Source organism: Desmodus rotundus, chromosome 5 (genome assembly GCF_022682495.2).
Source record: "Desmodus rotundus isolate HL8 chromosome 5, HLdesRot8A.1, whole genome shotgun sequence".
Lineage (NCBI taxonomy): Eukaryota > Metazoa > Chordata > Mammalia > Chiroptera > Phyllostomidae > Desmodus > Desmodus rotundus.
This window is the reverse complement of record NC_071391.1, coordinates 46,305,772-46,323,901: the sequence shown is the minus strand read 5'-3', so window position 1 is coordinate 46,323,901 and position 18,130 is coordinate 46,305,772. Positions and strand designations below refer to the sequence as shown.

General features: G+C 46.4%; 1 protein-coding gene across 2 annotated transcripts in view; it reads left to right on the top strand.

Moving 5' to 3' along the window:
- Positions 1–276: 276 nt before the first annotated feature.
- Positions 277–18,130, top strand: part of CLPB (ClpB family mitochondrial disaggregase) — a 150,542-nt gene continuing 132,688 nt past the window's right edge. For both annotated transcript variants that reach the window (XM_024572557.3, XM_024572556.3), the window contains exons 1-2: positions 277–730; positions 4,387–4,438. In XM_024572557.3, coding sequence (XP_024428325.2) covers positions 331–730; positions 4,387–4,438 — 452 coding nt within the window. In that variant the 5' untranslated portion in view covers positions 277–330. The remainder of the gene's footprint in view (positions 731–4,386; positions 4,439–18,130) is intronic.

Below are 18,130 nucleotides of genomic sequence, written 5' to 3'. Positions count from 1 at the left end.
CGGAAAGCTCTAGCGCTGTGGACTACCACTCCCATGAGGTAGTGCGTCATTCCACTCTGATCGCGGCGTCTTCGAACGCGCTGCGGCAGCCATGTTGGATGTGGCCAGCACAGGGGCCGGCAGCACAGGGGCCGGCAGCACAGGGGCCGGCAGCACAGGGGCCGGCAGCACAGGGGCCGGCAGCACAGGGGCCGGCAGCACAGGGGCCGGCAGCACAGGGGCCGGCAGCACAGGGGCCGGCAGCACAGGGGCCGGCAGCACAGGGGCCGGCAGCACAGGGGCCGGCAGCACAGGGGCCGGCAGCACAGGGCTATCGGAGCAGCTGTCACGATGCTGGGGTGCCTGGTGTTGAGAACAGCGCCGGCGCAGCGGCTCCTCATCCAGCTGCTTAGGTCTCCATCGCTCCAGAGACCCCGAAGTCTCTCCAGTCGGAGTGTGACCCCCGAGGGCTACGGGGAGCCTCAGTGGCTGAGAGCAGCCTTCGGGGGGCGTCCTGGAACATCGCTGGCCTTGGTCACCCGCAGAGGGGCAGCCACCGGGGGGCATCAGGGTAGACGTTCCGAGACCCAGTGCCTTGCAGCCGCCACAGGGGGACGCCTTCCTAGCTCCGAAGAAACACTCTCCGGACAGGACTGCTGGAATGAGCTCCCCAACAGAGTCGGAATGGGCATGTGGGCCCTGGCCACGGCGCTGGTGGTTCACTGTTACAGCAAGAGCCCGTCCAGCAAGGGTGATTATTGGGACAGCCTGGGTTCGAGGACGGTAGAGGCGGGAGGAGTGTCCTGATTCTCTTTGGGTGTGGGAGTTGCTTAGATTTAGAACAGCAGAGTTGCAGACCTGGAGGGACCCAGACATCATCACGGGGGTAGGGTTTGCACTGGAGAGTTAAGTGCCTCCCATCTTTGGGCATCACTTTGTCCAGCTGTACAACGGGAACATGGTACTAAACACCTGAAATTAGAGCATGGTCCTTTAAGCTCTAAAATTCTGCCTGGTCCAGTTGCTCTTTAAGAGGTCTCCAGGAGACTGCGTGTATTTTGAGGGCAACTGCTAAATGGTTTAGACCTTATCCCCCTAAGGTGGCCTAAGAAAGGAAGAGGACTTGATTTCAGTGTCAGCCTCGCCACTCCTCACCCTTTGCTCCTCTCTGGCTTCAGTTTCCTCACTTACACAGTGAAAGATGATTTCTCGTTACTCTTACAGTGCTGTTATTTTGACTTTCTTGGAGTTCAGCAGCCTAGGTCTGCTCATCAGACTCCAGGGTTTTGCTGTGCCTGGCTTCAGGCATGAGTTGATGTTGCCATGTGGGGCAGGTGGCAGGAGACGAAGGACTAAGAAGTTGGCTCCCTAGAGACCCAAAGCAAACTTGGAGGCTGGCTGACCAGGGTTGGAATCTCACTGGGGGCATGTTGCTAAGCAGGGACTGGGAGAGCAGGCAGAGAGCCAGAATTTTTGTTTTTCTGAGTCCAACCACTCAGGTTCTCAGTTCTTCATGGGGGAAGACTGAGGCATGGTGTTCATAGATTCCATACATCCCCAGCTCTGTGACTTTGGAGCAGGAGTGGGGGACTGCCCTGAAATTTGCTTATTCAGCAGCTGTGAAGGATGGGCCTTAGAGTGGGAGTAAAGACAACTGGGACCTTGTTTTGGTTCTACCTCTAACTCCCGTTGTGACTTTAGACCCTGGTTCCTCCTCACTGGCCCTCTTGTTTCCTCATCTACAAAACAAGGATGTTGAAATAGAGCTGTAAGGACTCTTGTGGCTTAGGCATTCGATGATTCTATAGCTTTCGGCATTTTTGGATACCTCCCATGTGCCTAGTTTTGGGCTAGGTGTGGAACTCCTAATTCAACACAAAGTTAGTTAAGAAGACCGTATAGGCAGTGAGGCCTGTGGGTCTGGTGAGCGGTCTGACTGTGTAGTTGGGGGATTAGAGGGTAAACAAGGTCAGGAGAGCTTTCCTGGAAGATTGGAGACCCCTGGAGGATGGGGAATTTGAACTTGCCTTCTGAAGGCTGAGGCAAGAGATGAAAAGGCCTCACTGTGACCTCCGTGAGAGCAGGGAATGCATCTTTTTGTTTTTTTCAGGTTGATACCAGCTCCTTTTTTAAATACCTTCACATTGCCCACCATAGTGTGGAACTTAGTAGGTACTCAGTAAGTGTGTCTTGAGTTGGGTCATATTCCATGAGAAGGCTTCTGGCAACAAAGGTATGGGAGTCGCAGATCGGCATGGTGTGTGCAGGAGCTAGTAGGATGGCCAGCTTGGCTGGAGATCAAGGGCTCTGTGGGATGAGGTGAGAGCAAATGGAGTGGGGCCTGCATGTCGCGCAGGATGGTTTGGAATTTCTCCTGGAGGCATCAGAGAGCCATGAACTCAGGAAATGTCCTGAGGCCAGAATGTTTTGTAGGAGGTGTCCAAGGTTTTGCCTTTTAGAGGTTCTTGGGTCTCTGGACCCGACTTTGTGGCATGTGAGCCCCAGCAAGGAGACCAGAGTTTTATTTACCAAAATAGATAATGACCAAGACCATGACCATTTCCAACCCTTCTGACTTGCTAGCTACCCTATTCCTTGACTCAGTTGTAAACTCAGGCCCTCGGTGCTGTGTGGTAGAAACTGTACTGTTTAGGAACCAGGAGGCCCAGGTTCAATCTCAGCTCATTTTTCTCTTCCTCTGTGACTTTGCAAAAGCCACTTCTTTCAGCAGAGTGAGGGAAGAGTGGATATAGCCACCTCTGAGAAAGGCTTGTTTCCCTTCCAGCTGGGGGCTACCTGGGTATGTGCTTAGGGAAGATAACCAGGAAAGACATGGCCCTGTCATCTAGGTTTGGAGGTGCTGTGGAATCATTACTGTCCGAACCACAGGCTTGATAAGGTGGTTATCTTAACCTTATTGTACGGAGAAAGAAACTGAGGCCCAGGAAGTTAGGTGAGTTGGCCAGGTGGTACAGCAAGTAAGTGGCAGAGTTGGGATGGAAGCCTAGGTCTCCCTATCTCCAGATCCTGCTTTCTGCCCTGCTCCAGTGCTGCCTCCTGTTTTGCTGGGTGAGCCTCTTGGCTGGACTGAGAACTCCCTAAGGCAGCACTGGGTGTGAGTCCGTCCAGTGTTCAGCATTGGAGCTCAGACCCAGTCTGGGCTCAGAGGTCTCCCCCACGCTTGGTATTAACTCTGAAGAAATTGTGCTGTTGTCTTTTGAGATTTTTTTTTTGAGTCAGTTTTTCTCTGTGGCCACAAGGTGGTGCCAGCATCATGTTAGGTAATTCCTAAGAATCCCAACCCTTTGCTTTGGGTCTCCCTTTGCTGGGCTTGGCATCAGGGAGTTTGCAGATTTACCAATCATCATTTCATTTCCTCAGCATCCTTGTGAGGCTTGGTGGGGCAACGATTATTGTATCTACTTTACAGTCAGGGAAGGTGGGGTCGAGAGGGGAAGAGGCTGCCACAGCACAGGGGGAGGAGGGAGTAGTGTGTGTTGGAGTCAGGCCTCTGACTCCTGGTCGACACTCTCTCTCTACTCTCAGAAGGGCCCACACCCCCTTAGCCTGTCCCTCCCCGGCCTATCCCTAGACATCAAAACTAGGCTCAGAAACAAGTTGGGAGAGAAAGTGGGGCAAGGTCGGGGAATGGCTAATAACGATAGTCATTTAAAGCATATCTCAGGGGTGTCAAACTCATTTTCACCAGGGGCCACATCTGCCTTCAAAGGGCCGAATGTAATTTAGGACTCTATAAATGTAACTACTCCTTAACTAGGGGCAAGCAGCTTGGCACTGCCACCGGGTAGAAACAAGGTGCCAGGCCAGATAAAACAAGGTGGAGGGCCGGATTCAGCCCACGGGCCTTGTGTTTGCCACCTGTGATAGAGCTTTATAGCTAACGAAGAGCGAAGGAGTCCACACACTGAACAGTTACCATTGGCAACACTTGGGGCCAGCACTTTACTGGGATCACCTGTGTGATGAGAGGAGCTAAGAGTCTGGGCTCTATAACAGAAAGATGTGGAAGACAAGTTGTTAACACGTGGGCATGGGATGGGAGCCTTCTCTTTCCCTACAGGCATACCTCTTCTATTCGCACTCACTTTATCGTGCTTCGCAGATGTTGTGGGTTTTTTGGGTTTTTTTGTTTTTTACAAATTGAAGGCAAGACCCTCCACCAGCGAAAAGATTACTGCCCACTTTGTTGTGACACTCGCTTTATTGCGGTGGTCCAGAACTGAATACACAGTAGTTCTGAGGCATGCCTAAATCTTGGCATCGTTTCCCTTGTTAAAGCCCATGTTTCTGAAGTGCTTATACTTTCACTGCTTTGCTGGGCCCTGTAAGCTGCCCTGAGGGGTAGGTTCTGGCCAGGGATGTGACCAATGCCCTCTCTTTCTTTAGATGCAGCCCTATTGGAAGCCGCTCGCACCAACAATGTCCAAGAAGTCAGCAGGTGAGTGTTGAACCACAGGCTTTGCTATCCCCCACAGGAGGGGCTGAGCGGGGTGGGCCCCTTCCTCTGGTGATGACTGCCTTAGAGCAGATCCTCACACAGAGCTGGGAACTGAACCCTCTAGTTACAGAGTCACCTGAGCTCCCTTGATGAGCCCTGTATTTCCTTTCCTTCTGACGTCAAACACCCCTGGGTCCTTCCACTGTTTCATTCTTCACAGGGCCTGGTTTGGAGTCCCCTCTGCATCCTGTGGTTTCCTCGCTGAATCTTCTAACTTGTTCTTGTTTCTTTGTGGAACTGGCCATATGCCATTGCTTGTTGCCTGAATGCGGAACAGGTGGGCACCCATGGAGAAGCACGTGGATTTGGGAGGAAGCTGGAAGAGACCTTTCTGCCAGGTCTTCTGGGCTTAGAAAGGCCTGGGTGTACGTGCTGGATCCTTGCCCATAGGCTGATTGCATTCCTCTAGTCTCCCTGGGTCCCTTATGACCCAAGTCCCTGGTTGGACTTGAGGCTTGTTCTTGGCCAGGGGTGGGACTCAACTCAGGGCCCAGGACAGAGTATGTGTCCATGATGGATGCTCAGATTGGGTCTGCACAGGGCATCGGTATGGGACTGTTGGTTAGGGGCAGAGGTTTTATTCTCAGTGAAACTAGTGACTCTCACTGGGCCTAATCTTGGCCATTTTTGGCCCGCTGCATAGATCTAAATGGCCGTAAGACACTCTCCCTTCCATGCTACCAAGTCTACATTTCAGACAGGAAGTCTGGTATTTGGGGGAGCTAGCCAGGCACCCAGTCCCACATACCCTTGGTGCTCTTCCCCACTCCAGCTGCCTGAACATGCGAAAAACTGTTGAAAGGCAGCTGCAGCCCCCACCAAGACTTACTGCTTTGATTCTCTTTCATTTTATCTGCAGCATTATTATTGATTCTCAAGGGTGCTTTTGAGTATTAATGTTCAAGGCTTAGTTTTTAATAAACCACTTTTGGAAGTATGGGCTGGGAGTTGTTTCGTAGACTAATAAATATGATAGAGCAATAGTTTAATAAACATGCGATGATGCATCTTAAAAACCAAGCACAGATGTCAGCTTGTTGTTATAAGAGCCATTCATAACTGCAGGCTGTGCGTGGCATCTTCATTCCCCCAGAAACAGATGAGCCTCGCTTCCTCCTGCAGTGCGAGGGACCGAGGGGGTGAGACTGGCTGGGCCCCCTCCTCCCAGGCCTTTGCTGACCCTGGAATCACCTGTTGGTAACTGCTAAGGGCTGCCAGGCTGCTGCTTTCCTCTGGCAATCCAATGTAGACGGCACATTTGCAGAGCAGCAGTGCTGTGACTCCGCCTTTCTTCCACCACCCAGGCAGGCTGAGTTTACCCCATCCCATTGAGCCTCCATGTGTTCCTTGTTTTAGCTCTTTCAGATACACGTTTTTTTAATAGCAATTAAACACCTGCCCAAAGAATAGGGAAAGTGATGGGATTTGTAGTGTATGTGTGACTCAGCCACATTCATACTTGTCTGTGTGGATAGGGTCTGAGGGGCCTTTTGTGTGTGTCCCCAGCCTCTAGCTTGCTTTTCTCCTGCCTCCTCTTGTCCCATCTCTCTTGGTTGTGATGAATCAGTCGGAATCTTTGCCATTTGTGAGGGTATCAGAGGTGGGCAAGGCACAGACCATGCCCTTCAGCCTGACGGTCTCTCCCCTGCTTTCCCTACTGCCTCCGGAAAGAAAGAGCAGAGAATAAGCTGAACAAAGGCAGGGGCAGAGGATGCTGGCTGGCCGCTGGCCCCAGTGTCAGGTTCATGCTGCTGACGAGGTACTTGTGCAGAGGTGCAGGGCAGGGAAGGAGGGAGGGTGATTTGAGAGAAGCTGGAATGTTCAAATTCTAGAATGCCCAGAGTAAGGAATTTTGAATTCTTATGATCACTGGGAAGACATGGGAAGTATTAGAGCAGGAAAATTGCCTAGTTAGAGTCATTCAGAAAGGCGAAGGATGAACTGAATTGAGGAAAGGCTGAAAGCAGATTTGTTAAAAGGCTATTTTAGCAAGACAAGGTCAAGTTTATAAAGATATGAATTAGGACTTCATTTTTCTCTCCTCACCCCAAACAGCTCCTGTACATGAATTAATGAGTGGGCCTCTGCTAGACACTAGAGATGGAGGGGTGTGCTTTTGCTGGGCACTGGTCTGGGAGGGAATGAGGGTCATTGAGGAAGGGATGCACCAGCCTGTGGGAGGAGAAGAATCCTTTTCTAGAAGCAAAATTGGAGGTCAGGCAAGAGAAGTAGGGTTGAACATCAGAACTGAGGCACTCAGTCCACAAACCAGCGAGGTTCGCCGGCTGGTTTGGTCAGCAGCAGATCAGGAACCCTCAGAGTATGAGTCGGTCAAGCCGAGAGCTCTGGAGAGATGCCCTGGCATGTGGGTACTACTGACCTGCTGTATGTGGAGCTGGGTAACTGTGTAGTTTGGGCCTGCCTGGCCAGCGGGGCAGGGCAGGACCTGCCACTTCCACACTCTGTTCTTTATGTTGAGCAGGTTGTGGACCAGACTTCACCTTAAACCACTGGATTGTGTGCCTCCCAGGGCAGGAACAAGGTCTAACTCCCCACATCTCTTACCACGTTCTCCAGCACAGCAGAACTTGGGCAGAGTTGTTTTTTACTGACTTTAGCAAACCTGAAACGCAGCCTAGAGTCTTATTTCCATTGGCTGTATCAGAGGGAGGCTGGGTCCCCCTTTTTCTTCCCTTCCTCTTTCTTCCTCTTCCCCTTGTGTCGTGACTATTTTCTCCCTTCTCCCCAGGGCACTTAAACCTCATTAGCATTCAGCTCTTCAGGAGTAAAAATCAGTCCTGGGTCCCCTGTCTCTCCTGTCAGCAGTGTGAGCAGGTGGTCCTGCTTCTGGGCTCAGCCCAAACCTGAGCCTGGCTTCTAGACTCAAGAATCATTCACCCGAAACCAGGGCACAGCATAGACTGAAGGCACATCTGCCCGGGCTCGGCCTGAGCCATACAAAGAGCTGTCAGGGCTGGGGAAAGTGAGGGCTCTGTTCTCCGTGCTGAAAGAGATCAAATTTCCTTCAGAACAAGCTTGGGCGAAAGACAATGCCCTACCCATTTCCCTTCTCCCGGTGGGGAGCTGGGCCCCTGCTAAGTGCTTAACTCACTTTGTCGTGGTGCCCACACATTGGCTAATGAAGGAAGCCTGATGGCATAGAACCTGGACTTCAGACTGCCTGCCCGTTCTCTCCAGGCTTCATTTGTTCATTTGACGAAAATTTACCGAGCACCTGTCATGCTGGGTCATAGGCTCGGCACTGGGGGCACCTGACCAGGCATGATTCCTGCCCTCCGTGAAAGAGACTGGGAAAGACCGTAACAACAAGTATGGTCAGCACTGAGAGACAAGAGCACATAACGTGCTGCCCCTAACCAACCTGGGGTACCAGAGAAGGTGTCCTAGAGGAAATGGCCCCTAATTGGAGTCTTAAAATATCGGTAGGGCACAGCAAATAGAAGGGGAAGGCGTTCCAGGCAAAGGTGACAGCATGAGTGGTAGTACCAAGGCAAGAAACAGCCGAGGGTGTGTGATGGGGAGAGGAATCCGATACTGTTCAGTGTTGCTGGATCACACCCTGAGGCCAGGAGGGACTGGAATAGGTAGGGACCTTGTCCTGCACATCATTGTCCATTTGTCCCACAGTTACTCATCTGTCTAGCCTGTCCTCTGGCCTAGTCTAAACTGAATGTGTGTTGGTGGCAACACAGTGAGGAAGGAGGAACAGTCCTTACCCTGGAGGAACTCACTAGCCCCCTTCCTAGGTGAGGAGTGGGCATCTGAGTCAAAAATTGAGAACCAGCAATACTGGGCGCACATCACCTAACTTCTGTGAGCCTAAATAGCATGACGATGATGATATGGTTGTGTACTACATAGGTACCTAGGTACTACATAGTGCATAGGATTGTAGAGTGTTTGTTATTAATAATAAAATTCATTCAGCCAATATTTATGAGTGCTTATTAGGAGCGAGGCAGTAGGCGGAGTGCTGGAGATACAGTAGTGAACAAGACTGGGGCAGTCCCTGCCCTCATGGTGCTTACAGGCTACCTGGGAGCCAGATGGCTGTGCAATTATAATTACGTACTTCAAAATGAGTACAACTTGTGTTTTCAAAAAGTGGTGCTGGGACAGTGGGTATCAACGTACAAGAAGTGCAGTTGGAGCCTCTCTCACCCATACACAAACATCAACTCAAAATAGATTGTAGACCTAAATGTAAGACCTGAAAGTATAGAACTCTTAGAAGAAGACACAGGAGTAAATAAATTGGACTTCATTAAAATGAAAAATTGTTGTGTTCAAAGGACAACTTCAAAGAAAGTAAGCAGACTCTCCCACAGAATGGGAGAAAATATTTGCAAATCATATATCTGATAAGAGAGTTATATCTAGAATGTAAAAAAATTCTTGAAACTCAATGATAGCCCTGGTTGGTGTGGCTCAGTGGATTGAGTGGCAGCCTGCAAACCAAAGGGTTGCCAGTTCGATTCCCAGTCAGGGCACGTGCCTGGGTTACGGGCCAGGTCCCCAGTGGGGGGCACACAAGAGGCAACCAATGACTAATTGATGTTTCTCTGCCTCTCTTTCTCCCTTCCCCTCTCTCTAAAAATAAATAAATAAAATCTTTAAAAAAACCCCAACAATAAAAAGATAACTCAATTTAAAAATAGACAAAGGATTTGATTAGACATTTCTCCAGAGAAGATATTCAGATGACCAATAAGCACATGAAAAGATGCTCAGCATCATTAGTCACTGGGGAAATGCTAATCAAAACCACCATGAGATACCACTTTATACCCATTTAGGATGCTTATAATCAGAAAGATAATAGCAAGTGTGTGAGGATGTGGAGAAATTGGAACCCTCATATATTGCTCGTGGGGAAATGAAATGGTGTTGACTGCTTTAGAACTCAGTTGGCATGCCTCAAAATGTTAAACATAGCATTTATGACCTAGCAAGTCTACCTCTAGGTAAATGAGGTCTGTCCAGAAAGTATCCAGCCATGCACTACGAAAAAGAGAGACATTTGTTGAAGAAGATACAAGGAACATTGTACACAGGACAAGGACCCCTCAGTCCCCTTTAAAGTAGGCACCTTGGGACCTCACATAGTTCTCCCAGTCACCATCAGCTGCCCCATCTTGTATTTTCCTGAATCTCACCAGTGGTCTAAAATCTCTTCCCTTTCAAAGGTGATTTTAGTTTGGGGAAAAGCCAAAAGTTGCAGGACTTCAAGTCTAGGCTGTAGGGGAGCTGAGTCACCTGGGTGATTTGATGTTTTGCAAAAAAACTGCAGGAGACATGACGAGCAGGTGCGTTATTGTGATGAAGCTGCCAGTCACCAGTTGCCATAGCTGTGGCATTCTGAATAATTTTCGCAGAGGAATGTTCAAGCTTAGCACAAAATTTGATGCATATTTGTTGCTCTAATCGCTTATTTTGAATGTAATGGCCACACAGACACATGCTCAGTCAGTGGCATTTACCACCCCCACTGACTAGTCCAGTGAAGTCGTCATTATTCGTGCATGCACATTCCAGTCTACTCCACTTGGCTGCCAGGTTACATCGATGTCGGGCAAACTGTTCTCGTTATATTAACGGTGGTTGGATTTTTTTCTGGACAGGCTTTGAATGCCGTAGAGAAATGAAAACATGTACATGATGTACTTGTACATGAATGTTCATAGCAGCATTATTTTTTTTTTGCTGCATTACTCATAATAGTCCAAAGAGGGAAACAACCCCAAAAGTCCATTAACTGATGAATGGATAAATAAAAAATATAATATAGCTATTTTGTAGAATATTATTCATCAATACGAAGGAATGCAGTATTGATATATGCTACAATATGAATGAACTGTGAAAGCATTACGCTAAGTGAAAGAAGCCAGGCACAAAAGACTACATGTTATATGATTCAGTTTATATAAAATATCCAGATAGACAAATCCATGGAGGCAGAACGGTTAGTGATTGACAGGGACTGGAGAGGTTGGCTTTGGGAGTGACCGCACCACGGTGGATCTGTAGGCCATGTTAAGAACGTTTATTTTTACTAACAGCAGTGGGTAACCACTGATGAGTTTTAAGCCTGTGTGTGTGTGAGAGAGAGGGAGAGATGGTAACATGATCTAGATCTGTAGTTTTATATTTTAAACTTTATTTTTCTGTTAGTTTGCATTCAGTATTATTTTGCATTAGTTTCAGGTGTCCGTCATCATAGTGATTAGAGAGTCATATACTTTACAAAGTGCCCCCACCCCAATATTTCCAGTATCCACCTGGCATAATAGTTTATTACAGTATTATTGACTATATGCCCTACACTGTACTTCAGGTCCTGTGACTGTTTTGTAACTACCAATTTGTACTTCTTAATCCTTTCACCTTTTTAACCCAGTCCCCCAACCTCCCTCCCCTTGGCAACCATCAGTTTGTTCTCTGTATCTATGAGTCTGTTTTTGTTTTGTCCATTTATATTGTTCTTTAGGTTCCATGTGTAAGTGAAATCATATGGTATCTGTTTTTCTGTGACTGACATTTTTTTTAAGATACTATTTATTTCTTTTTAGAGTGAGGGGAAAGGAGGGAGGAATAGAGAGTGACAAACACCCATGTGAGAAAGAAACATCAACTGGTTGCCTCCCGTATGTGCCCCACCCAGGGAACAAACCCACAACCCAGGCATGTGTCCTGACTGGGAATCGAACCTGCAACCTTTCATTTTGTGGGATGAGCCACACTGGTCAGGGCTGTTTCTTCTCGATTCAGTTTTGGAAGATTGTTTCTAGTAGTTTATCCATTTCTTTTACAATGTCCAATTTGTTTGTACATAGTTCATAATATTTTTTTATAATCCTTTGTATTTCTGTGATGTGAATTGTTACTTTTTCATTTCTGATTTTATTTATTTGGGTCCTCTTTTTTCTTGATGACTCTGGTTAAAGGTTTATCAAGATATCTTTTCACAGAATCACCTTTTGATTTCGTTAATCTTTTGTATTTTTTTAAGACTATTTCTTTTATTTCTGCTCTTTAAAAAAAAAAATCCTTGCCTGAGGATATGCTCATTGATTTTAGAGAAAGAGGAAGGGGGAGAGAGAGAAACATCAGTGGGAGACATTGATGTGAGAGAGAAACATTGATCAGTTGCCTCCCATACGCACACTAGGGATAGAACCTACAACCTTTGTATGTACCCTGATCGGGAATTGAACCTACAACCTTTTGGTGTATAGGACAATGCCTCATCCAACTGAACCACCTGGTCAGAGCTATTTCTTGCTCTTATCTTTATTTTCTTTCTTCTACTTACTTTGGGCTTTGTTTATTGTTCTTTTTCTAGTTTCTTTAGGTGTAAGGTTAAATAGCTAATTTGAGATTTTACCTGTTTCTTGAGGTAGGTCTGTAATGCTATGAATTTCCTTCTTAGGATGTTTCTGTTCTGTCCCATAGATTTTGGGTTGTTGTGTTTTCATTTTCAATTTTCTCAAGGAATCTTTTGATTTCTTCCTTGATCTCATTGTTAACCCATTTATTATTTAGTAGCATGTTATTTAGTCTCTGTGTTTGTGCATTTTTCAGGGCTTGTTTTTTTTTTGTAACTGATTTCTAGTTTCATACCATTGTGGTTGGAAAGATGATTTCAGTCTTCTTAAATCTATTGAGACCTGTTTTGTGTCCTAAAATGTGGTCTGTCCTAGAAAGTGTTCCAGGTGCACTTGAAAAGAATGTGTTTTCTGCTGCTTGGGGGAGCGGGGGGAATGCTCTGAAAATATCAATTTTATCTATCTGGTTTAGTCTGTCATTTAAGGCTGCTGTTTCCTTGTTGATTTTCTGTCTAGCAGTAGATCTGTAATTTTAAAAGGTCACCCTGGTTGCTCCATGGAGAAGAAACAAAGACTTGGTGACATGATCTAGGTCTGTAATTTTAAAAGATCACTCTAGTTGCTCTGTGGAGAAAAGATTGATACAGAGCTATGGCAGATGCAGGAAGACTGGCGGAAAGTAACTGGAGTAGTCATATACGAGTGCATGATGGCAGATGGTGACTTGGAATAAGATGTCAGTAGCAGAGATGGAGGAAGAAAGCTAGACAGGACTTGGAGATGTTTAGAACTCTGTCAGGGCCTGCTGCATAGGAGGTACTCAACAAATGAGTGTTGACTGCTCGAATAGAATTGGATAGGATTGATTAGGGAGAAGAAGGTGTTAAGAATGAATTCCAGTTTTCTGGCTTGATCAGCTGCCTCGATGCCATTGCCATTCACTGAAATGAAGATGCTGGAGGAAGACTGGGTTGAGAGAAGAAGATTTTGAGTTCAGTTTTGAACATGCTGAATTTAATATGCCAGTAAGATATTCAAGTGGAGATGTCAACTAGGAGGTTGAATGTATGTGTCTTTTTGACTTTTCCCACTGTACGTACCATGCTGCCTCTCAAAATCTCCATCAGTTTAGAGATTGGTTTGAAGACTTCAGAAACTAAAGGACTTCATACCAGCTCAAACTTGTTTCCTAGATGCTTTTAGAAAAAAGTCTGAGTTGGTTTGTAGTTCAGGAAAAAAAAGGTTTGGGTTTTGTTGAAGGCTAAACACATTTATTTTAGATTTGCATTGATGGCTTGGTTTGGTTCTTGTCCCCAGATGCCCCAGCTTGGGGCTTGAGACACTTGCTGTCCACATGTCAGGATTAAGGTGTCCACAGTGTGCTTAGCGACAGCATAGGTAAATGTTCTGCACATCGATCAAGGGTTTTATCTAATTAACAAAAACCTTGGCTAGTAAATACATTTGGCTCTCTCGGGGCCTCAGAGAGCCTGTCTGTTTATCGATTGGCGTATCATTTTGGCTGAATGGGAAGATATTAATGAAGGCATCAGAGCAACCAAAACACACAGCTCTTTTAACCAGTAAATGTGTAAATGTTCTTGTTGCTTGCAGTAGATTGAAACAAAAGCTTTGTCCTAAACCAGCCATTTTAACCTTTTTCATCTCATGGCACGCAGAAAGTAATTACTAAAATTCTTCAGCATGCCAAAAAATATATTTTTTGCCAATCTGACTGGGAAAAAAAGGTATAATTTTGATTCATCACACCAGATGGCTACAGTTGTGTTGTTGGCTATTTTTTTTTTTTAATTTGACAATCTAAAAGAACAGAGGTCAGTGCCCCTGACTAAATAGGCAGGTACTGCATGTTTTAAAAATTCTTGTGGCACACCGGTTGAAAATCGCTGCCCTAGACCAAAGGTCAAGGCCTAACTGGCATCACTCTTATAATTTGAGCCTTGTGGTGAGAGTTCTCCAAGATCATCCCACCATTTTTCTGAATGCTAGGGTGTAACCCACACAGGCTTTCTGAACGCTGAGATGCTAGAGGCAGCATACTGCTACAGAAAGAATACAGGATTTTTAGGATTAGAAGTCCTGGATTCCACTTCTGACACAGTTACTAAATGGCTCTATGACAGTTATTAAGTTAGAGAAACTCCCTTTCTGAGTCTTAGTTTCCAAATCTTAATAATGGGTTCCCACTGAGAACTTTGAAATACAGTTCCTAGCATTAAGCTCTGCAGAGAAAACTGAGTCTCTTTGGAAGGATTCGGCTCACACACTGAATCACCAGGGCTTGCTCCGGTGGGCCTTCACCAGACAGACAGTTCTGGAGTGTGGCCCAGGGCCTTGCACCTTTTCTGAGTTGTGTAACCTGTTGAGTCCCTGCTTGTTTGCTCCCTGGTAGCAGAAGGCAATTGGGGAAGATGGGATTAGCAGCTTTTTCTGAACTTGATGGGTAGGTGAGCTGTGGAAGCAGCCAGTCAACTGCCTGGAAGCCCAGCAGAGTCAGGTGGTTGGCCAAGTCTAGGAGCAAAGAATGGCAGGGCCTACTGGGTAGCTTGGGGGGAAGCACACCTCTGAAGGGGAGCCCAGCCCTGGGATTGAGCCTGTAGTGGCCCTACTGCCTGTTGACTGTATGGCCTTGGAGTAGTGGTTCTTTAACTTTTTCAAATGCGAAGTATCTTTTTTGCTTTTTAAGATTTTATTCGTTTTTAGAGAGGGGGGAGGGAGGGAGAAAGAGAGGGAGAGAAACATCAATGTGTGGTTGCCTCTCACGTGCCCCCTATTGGGGACCTGGCCTGCAACCCAGGCATGTGCCCTGACTGGGAATCGAGCTGGCAACCCTTTGGTTCACAGCCCGCACTCAGTCCACTGAGCCACACTGTCCAGGGCCCATGTGAAGTATCTTTGATGATACGTGTCAGACCGCCCTCCCAGCATCTTGTGAGAGTTCCAGGCAGGGGAACTCTTGTTGTCTGCAAAACTACTCTTCCTTTGGGCCATCGGTGTCCCGTCTTCCAAGAAGCCTTCCCAGAACCTCCAAGTGCCTGCACCCTGTACTTCCTCTGTGATAGCACTTATTACCCTCTATTGGGATTCGATCATCTGTTTCCTTGTCTCTCTCTCATAATACTGTGAGTTTTGGGGGTGTCAAACCACTGCTGTGGTGTTCTTCACTATTCATGTAAATAGTTAAATACTGAATATTGGATAAGTATTTTGTAAATGGTAAGAGTTAGATGATTGTTGGTAGTTACTTACAGTTATAATAATCTGTAGTCAGAGAACTGACTTCCCTCCAAAAAATATAATAAAAATGGAGTATTAGTTTAATCATTTATTCATTAAACAAGTAGTGCCTACTGTGCGCTGGCATTGTGCTAGGCCCTAATGGATCAGTATGTACAGGCCCCTCCTCACGGAGTTGAAAGCCTTGCAGGACATCCCTTGTGCAGATGTGAAATTACAGCTGCAAAGGGGCAGTAGGAGAATTCTGAGTGCCTCACATAGCTTTCCTCTGGTCGGGGAAAACTTCCCAGAGGGAGCCTGAGCTCCGCAGTGAACAAGGGGCAGTTAACCTAGGTGAAGAAGGTGTGAAGAGCTTTCCCGGAGAAGGAAGCATTGTCTACGGAGACCTTGTGGAAAGAGGAACAGTGGCAAGCACAAAGAACTGAAGAAGGGTCATGGGCCTGCAGCCCAGAGGGCTGGTGCCTGGAGTCCAGAGAATAAGCAGACTTCGCAGGGCATTAGAGGCCATCGTAGGAAGCTTTATCTTTCTTCTGACAGCAGTGGGAGCTGAGTGGGAGGTGGAGAGGGTGGTAGGGGACTGATGTGATCAGCGAGAAAGACATTAGGAACCAGTCTGAGTGCCTACCCACCTGTGTGTGTCAGGGTCTTCTCCAGCACTTATCCAGCCGCAAAAACAGTGTAGACTGCAGAGCTGCAGTCCCCTGGGGCCTCACAGCAGGGACAATTGTCAGACTCTTGTCGCCCCACCACCCTTGTTGTGGCCTAGCTACTGCTGCTTGAAAATCCCAGTTCAGTCATGGCTGTAATGCAAATTCTGTCAGTACGGCTGGAACCAGCCAAATTTTTTCCCAAAGAATTTTCCTGGAAACTGAGGAACAGAGAGAGAGAGATCCAAGAATATTGAAAACAATTGTCAGCTTAAGAAACATCCAAATCTATAAGAATTTTTATGACTTTATTTAAGCCAAACTGACAACAGTTGCCGAGAAGCAAAATCTCAACGGATTGAGAAAATGCTCCAAAAATTCTCCGGAACACGGCAGTTTTACCACTTATTTTATACATCAGAATCAAAGGGGAAGATATAAGGCGGTTATGTGAAATTCATTGGTGATAGATTAGGGAGGCGGGAGAAAGCAAAGTGGGGAAACCTCTGGGATTAGATAAGTAAAACCAATAGGCATGTTCTTCTTGTACATAGGCCAGTATAGAGTATAGGACAGGTAACACAGTAACAGGAATAATGAGGGGCTCTCTGGTCACTGCTCTGGTGGGAAATTGTGCCCTGAGGGGTCTGGAAAAAGGAAATTACCCGGACATTTGAGACAATAGACGGGCTCAGTTAAGGTAAAGATCCACCTTTGTTAAGAAAGATATCTGCCTAGGACCTGACTACCCTCCCTGACTCACTTTTAGCTAGAAAGTTTTAGTTCAGACCATTCCGTACGGTTACTTTTGGTCTCTAAGTTTTTTAGGTCCCTATGCAGGCCTCCCCTGAGCTCGTCAGGTTTCCTGTGTGGCCCCTGTCTTGTCCACACTGTAGCTGCGTACCTCACAGTTCCTGCCTGTTCCTGTCCTGTTTGAAAAGCCTTCTCAGAAAAGCTCACTTTTGAACTCTGGGACTCGTCTGCACCCTGCTTTCTTCCCTCTCCTCCCTTCTGAACAGGGTTTCTAGGCCCAGCGTCCTCCTAAAGTATAAGTAGTTCTTTCCTTGTGTGTTTAAAAAAAATAATTAAGCATAATAGTGAAAAATCACTTAGTGCTGTACCTAGCACATACCAACTGCTTAGTAATTGTAGGTATTATTATTGAGTGTTGTTAATTACACAAGGTTCGGGCCTGCTAATTACCAAAATAAATTAAGGTAATAGAGAGAATTTTCTGAATATTCCAATTTTACCCTCCACGTTTTTCTTAAACTCTCACTGTGCACATTCAGAGAGTTCCCAGACTGAAGAGCTACAAGGTAAGTGTGTACTAAAGTGAAGCAAAAAATACACAGTCTGTTATGCTTAGTTTTATTGTTTTTTAAAGAACTCACATATATTAAGAATTTTATTTAATGTTTATAGCATATTCTTTAATAACATAGTTCTTGTTTTAAATGTATTTTTATATATTATTTATATATGTATATTATAAAATATAAAGCGTTTTAATAACTTAAATATTGCTAGTAGTGGCTGATGTTTATTGAATGCCTTAGTATGTGAGGCTTTAATCACTAAATCCTCACAACTGTGCAGGTAATGGAGCCCCATTTCACGGATGATGAAACAAATTCTGTTAGCTTAACTGATTTGCCCGCTTGGAAGTGGCCCACCACTTCTTTTTACAGATGAGAAGGCTGTGAGGCTGGAGACACAGAGAGGCTTGCCTGGGTCTCAGGTTCCTCTCAGCTCTCTTCCAGGCTCAGGGAGATGTTTTCTAGCCAAGGGGAGAACCCTTTCTGTCTGCCTCACTGGGGGTCCACAAGGTTCCTGAAGATAAACTGTCAAATGCAGATCCCTTCTCTGTCCTCCCTCATCTCTCCTCTTCGCTGACACCCCTGCTCTCACACCTGCCAGCCAAGCCTGGCCTTCCCCTCCTTCCCAAGAACCCCCTTTCCTGTCAGACTTGGCTTCCTACTGCCCAGACATACAGCTTACTAAGTCATTCCTGCCCATGGGCCTTTCTAGTGCTCTCTGCTCCACCCCTGTCCTTCTGTCTGTCTAGATCCTGTTCATGCTTGATTGCCCTTCCTTTTCCGGAGAGTTCATCCTGCTAGGAGTAATAGCTATATTAAATACCCACTCTATGAGAGGCGTCAGAGTAGATACTGTATCGTCTTCATTGAGTCCTGCAGTATTGCAAAACAGATTGTGTTATGTCCATTTTTTAGAGGAGACAACTTGAGGCTCAGGCAGATTTCGTACTTACTACTTCACAGCTAGTAAGAGAAGAGCTGCAATTTAAACCAGGGCCCACATGACCCCAAAGTATGTGCTTTTTCTCACTGCAGTTCACTGCTTGTTCTAGCCCATGT